Genomic DNA, 17,713 nt, shown 5'->3' with positions numbered 1-17,713 from the left:
TATGCTCCCTCTTTAATTTATGAGAACAAGTAAAAGTCACAAAAAATAGGTACTTAATTATCATTTCAAGAAGTAATAAAAGAATGAAACAAAAATGTTATACATTACTAGTAAGTATAAATTAGCATGTACTCACAGAAAGGGGAAGAGGACAAGTAGAGGAGATAAATTAACTTATCACAAAATGAGATGGACTTTTTCCTACGTTTCGAAAAATGCATTCAGTTGCAGGCAATAGGGGACATAAAGAACTTCCAGAGGAATAAAGTAAACAAAGGTAGAGAAATGCTAGAGTACAGGGCATATTTTTGTCCTTGGTGAGCCAGGAAAAGCACCTTTCCAAAAATAACAGAGCTCTGGTTCTGGCACAGCATTGTGAGGCCCTGCATATCATCCTCCTGCTGGTAACAACTAGAATCTCTGGATAAAATGCAAAATACAGTCACCTAAAAAGTGAAAGGAAAAACCACCAGAGAGGTAAAACTGCAAAATGTACTGTGTTTGGGATGAGTTTCCTGTTATTTTTCTTTCTTGTTCCAGTTTTGCCATGACGCCAGCTGCAGATGAAGAGAGTTGTGGCAGCCTGTGACTGTAATTCCAATAGAAAACCTGGTATATTATGTCCAGATAAACCTGGGAAGGAACCTAGGTAGATGAAAGATTGAGGGAGAATTCTTGAGAGAGCCAGAGAAGGGATATTCTAATCCTACAGCTATAGCTACACAGGGCTCAGCCTACCTCCCTGAGGTCTACATACAGAGAACTGACACCAAACAATGAAGGAAAGACTTGAAAAATGAACTGCAATTCGACCCAATGAAGGCAACACAGACTACTATTCAAATCTAACAGGGCTAATAATTTGCTAAATAAAATAATTTACATTCTCCAGAGAATTATAAAATAATTTATAGTTTATACAAGATAATGTTCAACATCTCAAAAATAATTGATACACAAAGAATCAGGAAAATATATCCATTCTCACTGGAGAAGATGATCATAGATGTCAACTCTAAGGTCACCCATGTATTGGAATGATTACAAAAGTACCAATATTCTTTTATTTTATATATTTTTACATCATTTTTCATTTTTGCATAATGTACGCATTTTCATATTGGTTATTGTCCCCATACAATTCCCACCACCCTTGTTTTGACTGTAATCCCTCCTACACTGTCCCCCCCCAACCCCCGTAGTGTGTCTCATTTATAGTTGCTTGTTGATTTTGATTTTTACTTTATTATAATTAGTCTTTTTCCTGATCCCTTATTTAGGTTTTCTAAATTCCTGCTGTGAGTGAGACCATCTGGTATTTTTTCTTTTTCTTTCTGGTTTATTTCGCTGAGCATGATCCCTTTCAGCTCCATCCATGTTGCTGCAAATTGCATGAGTTTATTGATTGTTGAGTAATATTCCATGGTGTATATGTACCACATCTTCTTGATCCAGTCATCTATTTTTGGGCATTTGGGCTGTTTCCAAAGCTTAGCTATTGTAAATAGTGCTTCTGTAAACATAGGGGTGCAGGTGCCCTTTTGAATTAATGACTTTGTGTCCTCTAGGTAAATACCTAGGAGTGGAATTGCTGGAAGCTCCATATGGAAGCTCCATCTTTAGCAGGTTGAATCTCCAGACAGCTCTCCAGATTGTGGTTGGACCAGTTTGCACTCCCACCAGCAGTGCAGGAGAGTTCCTTTTTCGCCACATCCTCACCAACATTTGTTGTTGCTAGTTTTTTTAATATGTGCCATTCTCACCGGTGTAAGATGGTATCTCATTGTAGTTTTGATTTGTATTTCCCTGATTACAAGTGATGAACATTTTTTCATATGCCTGTTGGCCATTTGCATTTCCTCTTTGGAAAAGTTTCTTTTTAGCTAAAAGCACCAAAATTCTAACTATTCTCCAAGAGACAAAAAAAATAAGATACACAATAAATAAATGAAATATATGTGTTTTAGTAAAGAAACAGTATGAAAAGCAGCAACTAGAATAAAGAGAAAAAGAGAGAAAAAATGAACAAAGCTTTGGGAAACCGAGAGAGTGTCAAAGTTGAAATAAATAAGTAATTGAAACCCAAGAAAGACAAAAAGAAAAATTAGAGAAAAAATTTTCAGGAAAAAAATGACATAAATACACAATTCAAGAAGATCAGTAAACCTCACAAGTGAAAAATTCAAAGAAAATGACACCTAGCTACATGATAAACAAAATTCTCATAACCACAAAGGAAAAAATCTTGAAATAAGACCAGAAAAATTATTTATACAGGGGAAAAACAATTTTACTAACAACTGCATCTTTCTTTTCACAAACTTAGATGACAAATTATAGCGCTGATGGTGAAGGGGGAATCTACCCAGAATTCTACATCTAGAGCAAATATGCATCAGGAATGAAATGAAATAACCCACGAGACCCATTAATCCTGACTTCACCCAGACTAGTTAGGCAACTAGAACCCTGACAGGGAAGGAGTCCAGCAGAAGCCTCAGTTATAGCAGTGGAAGCCCAAAGCAAATAATGGAGAGAAAAGAGCAGAACAAAAGGCCAAACAAGACCTCAGGGGAGCAATGAAAACAAAAAGAGTGAAAAAACATCCAGAAACCAACTTTAAAGACATGAAAGATATAGTCTTCCTATCAGAGTTTCAAACCCTGATAAATTTGAAGAAATGGAAGATAACAAGAAAACTCAGAAAAACAAATGAAAGAAATAAAATCAATGAACAGAAGATAGAAAAATAAAGCTCTCAATAAGATAACAATTGAAATTCAAGATATAAAAAGAGAAAAACAGGTGATGAATAATTCCTGAGAAAGTTAGGTAAATTAGATCAAATGGAAGAACGATTCAGTGTAACTGAGATGCAAATGAGCAAAAAACATGAGTGGAATATGAAACAAAGTAAAAAAAAAAAAATGCAGATGCTGCAGAATTTCAGAGAATAATTTGAGACTACTATGAAGATACATATTTTAATAAATTCAACAACTTAGAAGACATGGACAAGATCTTAGATTTTTACAACCATCCAAAACTGAATGGGAAAGAAATTAGAAAACCTGAACAAACCAATCACAAGCAGAGCAATTGAAACAGTTATCAAAACTCTTCCAAAATACTGAAGTCCAGGACCAGATGACATCACAAGTCAGTTCTACAAATCTTCAAAAATGAACCAATACCCATCCTGCTCAAACTCTTCTAAAAAACTTAAAAAGAAAGAACACTTGCAAACAAATTATGAGGTCAACATTAATACCAAAACCAAAAAAAGATAATATAAAAACGAAGAAAACCACACATCAAATATATAATATATAAAGTCAAGGCCAGATTGTCTAACATGGTAATAATGATGTGTAATTCAGTTAACAGCCTAGTTTAGGAGTTATATAATTAACATACTTAAAAACCCATAATTACAATAGTCTGTTTCTGAATATACAATATAAAATGTATAAGTTGTAACATCAATAACCTAAACTGTGAGGAAGAACATAAAAGCTTTAAACTAAGGAATGTTATGATAGTTAAAATGTTATCAGCTTAAAAAATAGTGTTACAATTATAAGATATTTTATGTCCTCATGTCAACCACAAAGGATTGTACCTGTAGAGGTACAACAAAAATCCTGGCAAAGAAGTCAAAGCTATCTATCCCATGCAAAAAGTCATCAAATCACAGAAGAAGACAGCAAGATAAGGAACAGTAATAGGTTACAAATGTCAGAAAACAATTAACAAAATGGCAATAGTAAGTCCTGATATATCAACAATTATTTTAAACATTAATGAATTAAATTATCCAATAAAAAATACAGAATGGTTGGACAGGATTTTTTTTAAAAAGAATACAACAATATGGTGCCTACAAGAGACTCACTTCAGCTTTAACACACACACATACTGAGAGTGAAAGATGGCAGAAGATATTTCAATCCAATGGCAAGCAAAAAAAAATCAGTGATAGTTTTGGCTGACAAAATAGACTTAGAGCTAACAATTATAAAAAGGAGTTCATCTTATGATGATATAGAAGTTAATCCATCTAGAAAATATAACAATTTAAATATTTATGCACCAAACATTGGAGCACCAAAAACAAACACTGCAACTACCAGGAAAAATAAACAGCAATACAGGGAGGTGCAGGGGGTTAAATCTCAGCTCTAACAAGCTACTGCCAGCAACTGTGACATGAGTTCAATACTGGACAAGAGCTAACCCACATGGTTAGCAATGTATTTCAGCAGATCCACCTGTTCTGCACCCCAATCTATCTCTGGTGAATCCTCCCCAATTGTTGTATTCATAAATAAATAAAATAAAGTTTTAAAAATAACAAACAAAAATACAATAATAGCTGAGGATATTATTATGCTCAACAGTATTCCAATCTCAACACATGTTCCAGAGAATGAATGAGGGAACATACTATACACCAAACAAACTTAGCAGACATATACACAACAGAGGAGAAAAACAATACGATCAATGAGGTAGACACAGAAAAAGCATTTGACAAAGTTTAGTACACACTCATGGGAAAAAAAAAGCAAAATTTTTGAAAAACTAGTACATAAGCAGCAAATACTTGTAAGACACAGTTGGGGACCGAAGACCCATTTATAGTCCAAAACCATAAAATCCTTAGGAATAAATCTAATAAAAGACATCCAAAATGTTATTAAAGAGAACTTAAAAAATATACAATATAAAATGTATAAATGTATAAATTGTAACATCAAGGGGTTCAGCACCACACTATGAAGCAATCCACAGCCCCTGCAGCACAAGTTCTATCCCCAGCCAGCCAGGGAGCGACCCACATGGTGAGGTAGACCTCTCCTGTCTCGCCTGCTACTCCCCTCAGGAGCATATTTCAGTCAGTTTGCCTGTCTTGTTCCCCACTCTGTCTCCGGTGAATCCTTTCACCCACCTCACCTCTGGCCTGTATCCCAGCTCTTGTATGCATAAATAAATTAAAAAAAAATTACAATGTTCTTAAAAAAATACACACTATATTCTTGTATCATATAACTCTATATTGCTAAGATGGTAATTCCCTGAAGTTAACCTATGGTCAATAAAATTCCAATCAAACTCAGGTTTTGTGGGGTTTTTTTGGTAGAAAATGATAAGCAGATTTTATACTGAATGTGTAAGTCAAAGTAACCTAAAAAAATAAAATGACATTCATAAAGAAAAAATGTCACTGATTCAACCCAATTTAAGACATACTATAAGCAACAGTACTGAAGACGGTTTGATATGAAAAGACATAAAACAAGGAACAGAAGAGAGCATTCAAAAAATGTTTAGATCCACACATACCTGTGGTCATTGGTTTTTCAAAATGAAGTCAATTCAATTATGAAATTCATAATTCAATTGAAATATGAAATTCAGATAATTCAGTTCAGTAAAATTTTTTAACAAATGGGTATAGACAAGTAGATAAGGAAAAGAGACATATACCACTAATACCATCTACAAATGTTATCTTCCATAGAATTGTAGATCTACATGTAAAGAACTAAAATACTAACATTTCTAGAAGAAAACAATAATTTTGCAAGATCAACCTAGAACATCAGCTTGAAAGGACTCCCACTAACCAAATGTGAGACAATTTGAACATGAAATAAATAAGGACAACAATGGATTACATTCCATCAAATTAAATTGAAATCCATGAATCTATATTAGTAGTTAAAATTTAAATAAGCAAATAAGCAGGTTTGGGGAGTAAGGAAGGAACTGCCTTACAATAAAATATAGATAGATAACAGTATAGATAACAGTAGAACAAGTGGTTGAGTAAGAAAACCATATCTTGCAACCACTAATGTCAGTACTAGTTTGGGTCAAAAGTCACTCACATATATACAAACAGAGGGTAAGTCTCATAAGATACAGGATATATTCATGTCTTAAAGCATCTGCCAAATTACTTATTAGTTGCTAAGAGAAAGAAAACAAAACAGGAACAAACACTATACACTAGAGACATTAGACAATATTTTAACCAGGCAAAGTTGCTATCAACAACAAAAGACAATTCTGCTACAGACATGATACCCTGGGAAGAAAACTTAAGACTCTGTCTAGGGATGTATCAATCAATATAATCATGAGGGTATATAGACAAACCCAAACTGAGGAACACTGCTTAAAAGTGCCAATGCCAGGAAAAATGACTGAAGAAGAACTGTTCCAGATTAAAGGAGACTAAAAAGATATATCAATTAAATGTAGTATATGACTTTAAACTGGATCCTGTCTTAAATGGAGAAAGAGTTTTAATGAACATTAAATGGAAATAAAACTGAAATTGGGGCTGTAGATTAAAATTGAAAACAGCAAAGTTGTTGTTCTGTGGTTATATAATTTTCTTTTTCTTAGGATATGTACATTGATAAAGAGGTAAAGAGATACATGCATACAACTTTTTACAATAGGTAAGCTATGGAAACAACCCAAATGCCCAAAAATAGATGACTGGATCAAGAAGATGTGGTATATATATACACAATGGAATATTACTCATCAATCATAAAACATAAACTCATGCCATTCACAGCAACATGAATGGAGCTGGAAGGGATTATGCTCTGTGAAACAAGCCAGAAAGAAAAAGAAAAATACCGAATGGTTTCACTTAGTGGAGGAATGTAGAGGACACAAATAATGGATCAGGGGGTAGAAAATAACCTTATTAAATTAAAAATCAAAATCAACAGGCAACTATAAATCAGTGACATTTTGCAGGGGAGGAGGTGGTGAAGGATCAAAACGGGTGGGAAGAGCACAAGGGACTATGGTGATGGGACATGGGTGAACTGGTGGTGGGAATTCCGCAGGGACTACACCTGAGAGGAGAAAGCATACATTGTACAAGAACAATGTAAAAAATATATATATATAAAATAAAAATATTGAATTAAAAAAAAGATACATGCATGCAGCTTATGCCAAAGTCGTTCAGGAAATAAATGTGTATTGCGGAAAGAGAAAAAAGCTAATGTGGCAAGCTGTCAAAAGGTTAAAATTATAACAAAGTAAAAATCAAAATCAACAAGCAACTATAAACCAGAGACACACTGGGGGGGGGGGGGCAAAGGGAGGGAGGGGAGGAGGGATTACGGTCAAAATAAGGGTGGTGGGAATTGTATGGGGAATATAACCAAGATGAAAATGCACACATTGTGCAAAAATGAAAAATGGTGTAAAAATATATAAAATAAAAAAAAAATAGTTGTCAGGCCCAAGAAAATAAGAACTCCTGGAGTAAATAAAACTAGATATGGAAAGAGAATTATTTACTTTATAAAGGGAAAAAAGATTGGGCATATGCATCAACTAAATTATAAATATTTTAAAAATCCGAACAAAAACAAAAAGGTTAAAAGTGCTCTAGGTGAAAGGTACGTAGAGTTCTATATTTCTGGAAATTTTTCTATAAATAAAAACTTATTTCACGATAGAATGTAAAAAGCAGTATAAAAAATAAAAAGTATAAAAGTTAAATTTAAAGAAACCTGCAGATAAAGTAGCATATAGTAACATATGGTAACAATACCACACAAGAGGTCAGTCTCTGAGTCCTACTTACTAAATATATTTGCAAAAAATAATTCACAACCTCTCTGATTCTATTGCTTCTCTGACATAAATGGTTTATATAGGTCTTCAAGATTAGAGGGTTATTATAAGGCAAGAAAGAAAAGAAAGAAGATATGAAAATGACCTCAGACCTGGTAATGTGATTTATACAATTATGTAACTGTGTTGGGAGGCAGGAGGCGGGAGTGTCCAAAATACAAGTTATAATAAGAGAATAAATCATTAAGCATATTTCTTTTGCTGCCAGTTCACTATCTAACACTTAGCTCTGAGACACAACAGATGGTTGCTGTCCCCACTTCTCCGCTGCCATCTCTTACTGTGACAGCATGTTCATGATCAACCACCCAACATAAGATGAATCCAAGTGAGTGGGCAGCAATTCCCCACAGGGGACAAGTGGGGACAAGGGGTGGGCTGCTAACATGGAAAATTTTGTTAGAACAACTTAAGTGGGGAATTGATAAGATGAGAGATATCTACACTAGACTCAAAAACCAGATTTTCTAAACCACAGTTGGGAGACAAGTCATTCTGGCACACTCAGAAGAATATTTAACTCAAAAGGATATTTAACTCAAAAGGATCACATCTTACCTATTAGTAATGATGTCATCCCAGATGTTCATTGGGTCCATTTTAGCATCTGGATATCTGTTTGTCCAGGTATTTAGAAGTCTCTTAAGGGGTACTTGAGATGACAAATTACCTAAAAGTAATGTTAGAGGATCACTAACTTCACAATTCAATGACAAGATCTACTTACAATATGAAAATAACCTATAGTAAGTGGAAATAATTCAACCTTCTTGTCTAAATTAAAAAAAAAAAAAGCTTCTACCTTTACAACATAAAGTCGCCATGCTAAATCTAATATATTCTGACATTAAACTCAATTTATTAAGGATATAAAGATGGAGTAATAAATATATACAACTTTTACATTCAGTACAGATCTACTATCCTTCACCCATTATTCCAAAACCACTAGAAACTGAAAAGTTTTTTCATTGGATTGCAGCCAATTGTTTAAATAACAAAATCTGATTTGATTAGCATAGACCTACTTATCATCTTTGTTTCTACCATTCATGTGAATACCGCTGGAGTAGGAAATTCATTGATGTTTTTAATTATGGAATACTACCCGAGGCCCTGGTGTGTGCACAAGGTGACAGGAATAAAAACAACAAATAAACAATCTGGCCTCAAAGGTTTTGAAAAAATGGACTCACTAATCCTCAAGAAATTTAATAAATTTTGTATTGCTAGTGTTAAATGTTTTAGTTTTCTTTCTGTTGGTGGAAAGCAGTGGTTAAAAACACAAGCTTAAATAGCGCAGTCCTGGGTTAAAAATCTGGACTTTTCATGTAGTAAGTTAGGCAAGTTATTTAATTTCTCTAAGTCTCTGCAAAATAAGAAGAAAGGAATCTACTCATAAGGCTATTTAAAAATGATGTGTGAAATAATTCCAAATGCTGGAAATAATTCCAAAGCTGGCAAATGTGAAAAAAGAGAGAATATTGCTCCTGGAAAAAAGACTGCACTTAATGAATGATACATCAATAATATATACTCGAAAAATAATTCTAATTTAAAATATAAAACAATTTGGTAGATAGACACTAACACCAAGTTTTATTAGTACTCTTAAAAGTGTCTAACATAATTATTGTTTATTTAGGACAAAATTTGAAATTCCTATTTATAATTAAAATATGTGACCATTACAAAGATGTAGTCTTTCCCTTAGATGCTGGGGACTACCCATTGGTATCAGGATAAAATGCACTCACTTTCTGGGCACTGCCACCACAGCCTCCCTTCCCTTCAAGTTAGAGCAAGAGAAATTGGTCATCAGGGAACACCGCAGACTTCCTGATGGGCAGGCACTCTGCAAGCCTCCTCCACACCCTACTCAGGCCAATCCTCCAGAAGCCTCTTAGTCCAAGGCAGGTTCTATCACTTATTTCCGATGGGATCATGAAAAACCCTCTGCCTCAAAGGTTGTAGATCTTATAGGAGTCACCCTACCATTTTGAAAGTTATTTCAAATTAGGCATCCCCAGTGCCCAGAATAGTGTGGTTAGCCATTTTAAATCTTTATTTCAATGATCTCAAAATATATACACATGTAGAATGAACTCAATACAGTTTCCAACCCATATTAAGAAACAATCACTTTCACTAAGCAAAAAAATCAAATGTTAATACTCTTCCATAATTATAAAAGAAAAAAAAAAAGGTAAGTTAAAAAAAATTACCTTCTTTGCCTATGAAGCTGATGAACTCCTGAATTTCTATTAAAGTTTGTACAGACTGTAATTTGGTGAGTCTACTTTTGTGTAAGAGGACATCAATACTAGAATAATTCTAGAAGAAAAGGCATTTGACATTGTTTATAAATCTAGTTGTCTAAAATATAACATATAGTAACTACTCATGAATATATCAACTACACAGTGTCCCTCAGTGTAGTTAAAAATTGGGTTTTCCAATCACATTTTGGTTCAATATGAACAAAATCAATATATCATTGCTTCTATTTGCCACCGATTTAAAAAGTTCCACTACAGAAGTCAATTCTTTCTTCTTCAAAAACTTCCTCCTGAGTGTATTACTCAACTTCCAAAATGTATAAAAATTAAAGACAATGAATGAGAGTGCTTCAACATATGCCAAAGATAAATGTAGTTAATAGATACTGACTTTAAAAATAAACATCAGAAGAGTCTCAGAAAAGCAAAAAAGGGGAAAAAAGTCATAATGGCAGAAAATAAATAGGGAAGATTCATTTATATTCTTTTCTACAAAGTGACCAACGTTCTATATAGCTACTCCAAACAAAATATTCTTGTCTCAGATGTTCTTGGACAGTGTGAGAAAAGGGAAAAACCAACCAACCAACAAAATTGAATTCTTTCAAAAAGGGGGAAAAGGAATAAAGCAGTAAAAAAAAAAAAAAAAAAGGACAGAGTGGAGAGAGATATTAGAAGAAACTGGAAGAACAGAAAGAAGGTAATGGTGGTGGTATCTATCACATAGTGAATAGAAACTTTTGCTTGTTGATTTTTTATTCATAAATTTACTAATTTTAAACAGTATCCTAGTAATGGCTCATTTCAAATGTATTACCTGCATGAAAATTTCAATGCAATTTTCAACGTAATATTTGGCTCTGTCAACATCATCTTGTAAGATATAAAGGAGACTCAATTCCTGACTGTAATGTAGCTCTATAATTGCCTTTTGCAGCTCCTTGTTCACAGCTTCATCAATAAACGTCAGTAAAGACTGGTCACCCTCTCCTTGGAGCAGTAACTTCAACTTGCTGCGGATCATGTATGGTAAATAGGTCTCCTAAGAAATATAAGAATTCACTTGTAACTTCAGAAAGGCTAAGTATACTTACTTATTATAACATTCTCTGACATAATTTTATAGGTAAAGATTTGGAGCCAAATGACATTTGGTGTTTCAACCTAAAATTACAATATTTAAAACAAATTCATCTAAAACTGTTCATTCTATAATCACATAATATATAGGAGCCTGTCCGACAGAAAAACAGAAACTATTTTTAGCTGAAAGACAATAAAAAACGAGGACTCTCTGAGCATAGCCAAGATAGTAGCAGTGTGAAAGTCTTCCATATAGTCATTCATACTAGGATGTTAATATTATTTTTAAATGTATTCAATTTATTTTGAAATGGTTAGCAAAAATAACACTTATTTGAAAGGGTAAGAAATTTAAAACTACTACAGAGTTTGTGGGGGAGTCATATTATATAAACAGTTACTTCACAATTACTACCTTATTTTTTAAAAGTTTTAAACAACTTAATTGATTAGAAAATACCTGACCACCTAAAGCATTTATTTCAGTGACCTAAAAAATAATTCTACCCACTTGATAAAATGATTTGCTCCACATTTTATTTAGATCTGGAGGGTGCTCACTGTCAACACTGACTGTAGAACAGTAAGCCAGTGATTTCCACTCAGCAAGGTAGTTGTAACAGTCAAGGGATGCAAGTTCCCAAAAATCCTTCTCAGCTTCCGTAGGCTCACCATCTATCCACTCATGTTTGTTGAGAGCCTGGCAGAAAAAAGTTCCTAAGATTACTTTTCAAAGTTGGAAAAAATTCAAAGGAAAACATTTGTATTGTATGTAATGTAACATACAACTAAGAACAAACATTTTAAGCTTTATTTTTTTTAATAATTTTTTAAAGATTTATTTATTTATACAAGCACTGGATACAGTCAGAAGTGTGGGAGGGTGAGAGAATTCACCAGAGTCAAAGCGGAGAGCAGAGCAGGTAGACTGACGAAGTACACTGCTGAGGGGAGCAGTGGGCGGCAGGAGAGGTCTGCGCGCCATGTGGGAACCTCACCCTGTGGCCAGGGATCAAACCAGCGCTGCAGAGGCTGCGGGCAGCTTCCCAACCCAGCGCTCAACCACTTGGCTACAGGGGAGGCCCAACATTTTAAGCTTTATGACAAGGGAAAAGCAAAGGGAAAAGGAAAGAGAGTAACATTGAATGGAAGAACAAACAAAAGGAATCTTGTAGTAACAAATTAATGTAAAAACCCTAACCAAGCAGTAATCATTTCTCTAAGAAACTTATCCATGATGCCAATTAATAAAATTAGTAAGACATTTAATGATTGTTAATTTGATTTAAATCAATACTATGGGTTATTTACTATACAAAGAGTTCTTAGAATGCAAATGAGAAAATAGAACATTTATAGAAAATTGAAGAGTATTTTACAACTTGGATTGTTCATTTAAAATTCTCACAGGTCACAGGTGCTGAATTTCAACTACCTGTTAGGTCTACCCTTGGATAGCAATAGCAAGTCAAAACACAAAATGTGCAAAATTGAACTTATAGTCCTCTTCCAAAACCAATTCTTAGCAGTCTAACTCACCTCTTTATAATTGTTTTACTTACTGAGAGAAAACAGTCTACCCAACTACAAAGTACATATTAGCAGATAGTAAAATAACAACTTACAGATCTACAGTGCTTGATAATTTATAAAATGCTTTCTCTTGCAGTCAAATATGTCATCTTAAACAAATAAGAGATATAGCAATAACTCATAATTAGTTATTATGAAGCCATTCTCTGCTATTAATCTTTGTATAAAATCTTAGGAATAAAGCATAAATATTATGAAGTTCTAAGTTCTAAAGCTAACAGTTTTCTCATTCACAGAACAAGTATTTAAGCAACTGACATATTTGATAGAAATCAATTTTACCTCATTATACTGCTTAGCAGCTTCAGAATAATCACTTCTTGCTTCTGATAATAATGCATTCTGAGTGATTTGCTTTGTTCCTATTTCATTGCTAAAAATACCACGGAGGACATCATATTCTCCAATTGATCTATACAATCTATAAAATAAAGCCCCCAAAAGTCCAAATTAATGAATAGCAATAGTTTTAAGGTATTTACTCTAAAGAAATAAATATCAACATATCACATATTATATTAACTAAAAATATTTTTGTTTTGTAAAAATATAATTTTTAAAATTTTGAAATTACTTTAGTGACACAGATGGCAGAAATTGCTCTAAAGTGAATTCTGAATTATTCTAAGGTAAAATCTGAAAATGTAATAGGGTTGTTTCATTAAATAAGTTCTTCTGTGTTAATCCATACATACATAACACATACTACTGGTGACCTAACAGGAACACTTCTCTAGCATCAAAATTTGGAATTTAGTCAAGAATGCAGAAGTAAAAATAAATCCCCTTTCTACCAATCCCATATTTTGGTCCATGTTTTATGGACAGTCTCAATTTTATTGATAAGGAATTTCTTAGTCATCTAACATTTTTTTTTAAATATTAGAAGTATTTGGGATCTGTATTTAGAAGTCTGCTGATGTTTTTGTGACCAGAAATAAGCTGTGAGAACTTAACTCATTTAGATAAATGAGCTGACAGGCTGGCTTCAACTTCTTATAGTCTTAATATTTGCAATAGCATCTCTTCACATTAACAAAAATCTGCTTGACCCCATCAACCAAACTTCCTCCTTAGTATTCATTAAGTTTGTTCCCTGAAATCATTTGACAAGTGAGGGAAAGTCTCCTTACTCCTTGGTTTTCCCAAAGTTTGGTCACTTCCTGGTCTAAAATCTTATGTATTTACATAAAGAGAGCCCTTTGGGCTCTCTCCCATAACCAAATGTCATAAAAATCTAATAGGTAAGACTCCGTTAATGAATCAGGCAGAGGTGGGGAGGTGGGAGGCAGCAGCTCACAGCGCAACAGTCCAAGAGGAGATGAGAACATGTTCCAGAAACTCAGAAGAGATTAGATTTATGTGCACCATATGTGGACCCCACCAGGCTCCTTGGATTATGTATACTACAACATGGTAAGAACATGAACTATGACAAAGGAAGAGGAGTCTAAATATTGTTCTCAATACTCTGTCTGATGGTAATGCAAAATATATACCAAAGTATGAGGATGTATTAAATAAAGTTTGAAGAAAATGTTTAAATTTTAAGCCCTTAGAGTTGTATACTTCATTTAATCAGCAAAAACACATTACATCAGTTTCTCATTCCTTGAAAATACTAAATACACAAAGTCTTACTGTTTGCTCATAAATCTGAAACATGGGCCTTTATGAAGAAACCGCAGATAAGGAAAGAATTAAATAATGTTAAAAGGTATAAATACAAAACTGAATTTGTTTTTCCAAAGTAAACAAAGTAATTGAATTAAATAGATTCTAAAAGTTTGAATCCTTCTGAAACCAGTTAATTGTCCTTTAAACAGTGCAGCAGAATAACAAAAACATAAAATACTAGGTTATAGCCCCACTTTACAGGAAACTAAACTTGGTAAACAATACCTTGAGTCTACAAAGCTAGTGTCTAATTCTGCAAAATTTAATTTGTATAATGAGCAAGAGCGACGTGCCAAAGCCCAAATCCTCACCAGGCACGAGCAAACTCCAGCCCACTATAGGCCCAGCACAAGGAAGGTGGAGCAAGCCCCCGGTGAAGGACCCAAGCACTGTTGGCCACCAAGAGGCCCAGGTCCATGGGTAAAGATCCCAGACTCAGGGACCAAAGCAGAGGGCAGAGCTACAGCTAGTGAAATCCCACCCACAGCATCTTGGCCCTAAAAGCATTGAATGGAGAAACGGAAAAACAACAAATAGCCACAAAAGTGCTCAGGAGAAGTGGATACCAGTCCTAGGTATCCACCTGAAAAACTCAAAACCACTAATATGAAGGAAACCAGCACTGCTATGTTTATTGTAGCACTGCTAACAATAGCCAAGATATAGAAACAAACTAAATGCTCCCAAATAGATGAGTGGATCAAGAAGATGTGGTGTATATATACACAATGGAATGAGACTCAGCAGTCAATAAACACATGCCATTTGTGGAAACATGGATAGAACTAGAAAGGATATGCTAAATGAAATAAGCCAGACGAGAACGGTAAATACCAGATGGTGTCACTTAGATGTAGAATATAGAAAAACCAAACAAAGGGTCAAAGACAAACTTTTAAACCAACCCTTAAATGCTGACCATAGAACTGAGACTACCAGAGGGATTGGGGGGAATGGAAGGGACTACAACAGGGTGGCAAGAGAGCACAATGGGGCACAGCAGATCTCTCCTGTCTCACCTGCTGCTCCCCTCAGCAGTATATTTCAGATCTTCCTGTTCTGCTCCCCACTCTGTCTCTGATGAATACTCTCTCTCTCTCTCTCTCTCACACACACACACACACACACACACACACCCTGCATCTCTGGCCTACACCCCATCTTTTATATGCATAAATAAATAAATCTTTAAAAAAAAAGAGAGCACAATGCACTGTGATGGAGAACTGTGTGTGCTTTAGTGGTGGGTGCCCTGTGATGATGATTACACCTGAAGGGGGAGACCCTATACTTCCAAAATATTAACAGTGATGTAAACCAATTGTACCCAAAGAAAATTTTTATTAAAAATTAATTTTAATTTCTATTTTATGGCACTGACTTTTAGATCTTTGGTTCTTGGGGAAAAGAGTAAAATAAGAGTGGTGAAGCCGTACTTTTCACTGTTTTATAGTCATTCCTATGTTTCATTTTTAAAATTTTTTTCTTTTTCATTTTTAAAGATTTATTTATTGGACCTCCCTTGGTGGCGCAGCAGTTGAACGCTGGGCTGCGAAGCTGCCCACAGCCTCTGCAGCACCGGTTCGATCCCCAGCCACCAGTGAGGGTCCCACATGGCACACAGACCTCTCCTGTCGCCCGCTGCTCCCCTCAGCAGTGTATTTCGATCCATCTGCCTGTTCTGTTCCCTGCTCTGGCTCTGGTGGATTCTCTCACCCTCCCGCACTTCTGACTGTACCCAGTGCTTGTATAAATAAATAAATCTTTAATAAATAAATAAATAAATTTATTTATACAAGCACTGGATATAGTCAGAAGCGCGGGAGGGTGAGAGAACTCACCAGAGCCAGAGCGGGGAGCAGAACAGACAGACTGATGAAATACACCGCTGAGGGGAGCAGCAGGCGGCAGGAGAGGTCTGTGCGCCATGTGGAACCCTCATCCGGAGGCTGGGGATCGAACCGGCGCTGCAGGGGCTGCAGGCAGCTTCGCAACCCAGTGCTCAACCGCTGCATCATGGGGGAGGCCCCCTATCTTTTATTTTAATTGAGCACTATGAGTGATTAAGACACTGTGTCAGGTGCTGAGAATAATTAAAATACAAATTAGACATTTCTCACAGACCTCACAATACTAGCCATCCAGTGGGAAATGTATGCATTTAGTGCACAACTAACCATAAAACTGGATGGGCTAGCAGGTAGTGAGCTTCTGAGAGTTTAAAAAGATTGCAAATTAAAATAAATTAATAGGATGAATTAAAATTATTTTCCTTGAACAAGACATGCCTTGTCCTGACAACTTTTCTTGACTCATAGAATGGTAGTCACTTTGAAAGGTTTTTCAAAAAGTTTCAGAAGTGTTACTATCAACTTTATTGGTTCATTTCTTGCCAAAATAAAAACAAACTTTTTCTGCATGGTTTTGGTCAAATTCACTGTTCTCCCCACAGTGTCTGTATTGCAGAGCTTACTTAGCAAGTTCCATCCATCTGGCGACATCAGGAGTGAAGTGGTGTTTCCCCCGAAATCGCTTGGCAAGTGGCTCCTGAGGCACCAAGCGCAGCAGGGCCTCCTCAAGCAGGCGTATGCCCACGGGCTGCTGCTGGCTTGCCAGGCAGCCCACACTGACAGAGGCTGGGTCCAGGCTCAGTAAGCCGTCATGTTGGCAACTGATTTCCTGTGAAACCACAAACACATGTAGTTATTTAGCCTGTGGTACTTTGACCGTAACTTCACAAGTGAATAAACTGCTTTACTAAATATAAAAGAAAGTTTTGACGTAAGTAGTGATATAACCAGAGTTTTTTGTGTGTAATTATATTAACAAATGTTCTTGAACGCTCTTTGCCCAAAGGGGGAAACAACCTTTATTTTAATACTTCCAAACCAGAGATTAATTTAAAGCAAGAAAACTACTATCAAAATATGAAGATTTTAAAATGTTCTATATATTCAAAGAAATGCAACTTGCAGGAATATTTAGTTTGAATAGATGAGAAAAACAACTGAAACACAAAGATTTCATATCCAATCACAAAAAACAGGTATACACATCTCTTCATTATCCTAATTAATACATTCTATCTCTTTCTACCAGGGGCTAACTTATTCAATAATATTGAATAGAGGATTTCAGGAATTATTATACTAACCTTTACTTCATAACTATCAATTTGAATCTTGTATATATCAACATAATGAAAAATAAATCCCAATTCAATATAGAGAACAATAATGTTTGAAAGAGCGTTTGCATTAAAACAAACCTACATGTGGGCCTCCCTGGTGTCACAGTGATTGAGTGCTGGGTTGCGAAGCTGCCTGCAGCCTCTGCTGCGCCAGTTTGATCCCTGGCTGCTCCCGGGCCACTGGAGGAGGGTCCCACATGGCGCGCAGACCTCT

The 17,713-nt window shown here is 35.2% G+C and overlaps 1 protein-coding gene across 2 annotated transcripts in view; it reads right to left on the bottom strand.

The window, feature by feature from the left end:
* PRKDC (protein kinase, DNA-activated, catalytic subunit) overlaps positions 1 to 17,713 on the bottom strand; it is a gene marked incomplete at both ends in the record, with an annotated part of 233,410 nt that overhangs the window by 47,885 nt on the left and 167,812 nt on the right. For both annotated transcript variants that reach the window (XM_084229434.1, XM_084229435.1), the window contains 6 exons: positions 8,236 to 8,347; positions 9,903 to 10,011; positions 10,774 to 10,998; positions 11,551 to 11,739; positions 12,915 to 13,053; positions 16,783 to 16,988. In XM_084229434.1, the coding sequence (XP_084085560.1) occupies positions 8,236 to 8,347; positions 9,903 to 10,011; positions 10,774 to 10,998; positions 11,551 to 11,739; positions 12,915 to 13,053; positions 16,783 to 16,988 (980 nt within the window). The remainder of the gene's footprint in view (positions 1 to 8,235; positions 8,348 to 9,902; positions 10,012 to 10,773; positions 10,999 to 11,550; positions 11,740 to 12,914; positions 13,054 to 16,782; positions 16,989 to 17,713) is intronic.

The sequence above is a fragment of the Talpa europaea genome (assembly GCF_964194135.1).
Source record: "Talpa europaea genome assembly, chromosome: 3".
NCBI classification, from domain to species: Eukaryota; Metazoa; Chordata; class Mammalia; order Eulipotyphla; family Talpidae; genus Talpa; species Talpa europaea.
Note: the sequence above shows the minus strand (reverse complement) of the source record. Positions and strands in the feature narration are given on the sequence as shown.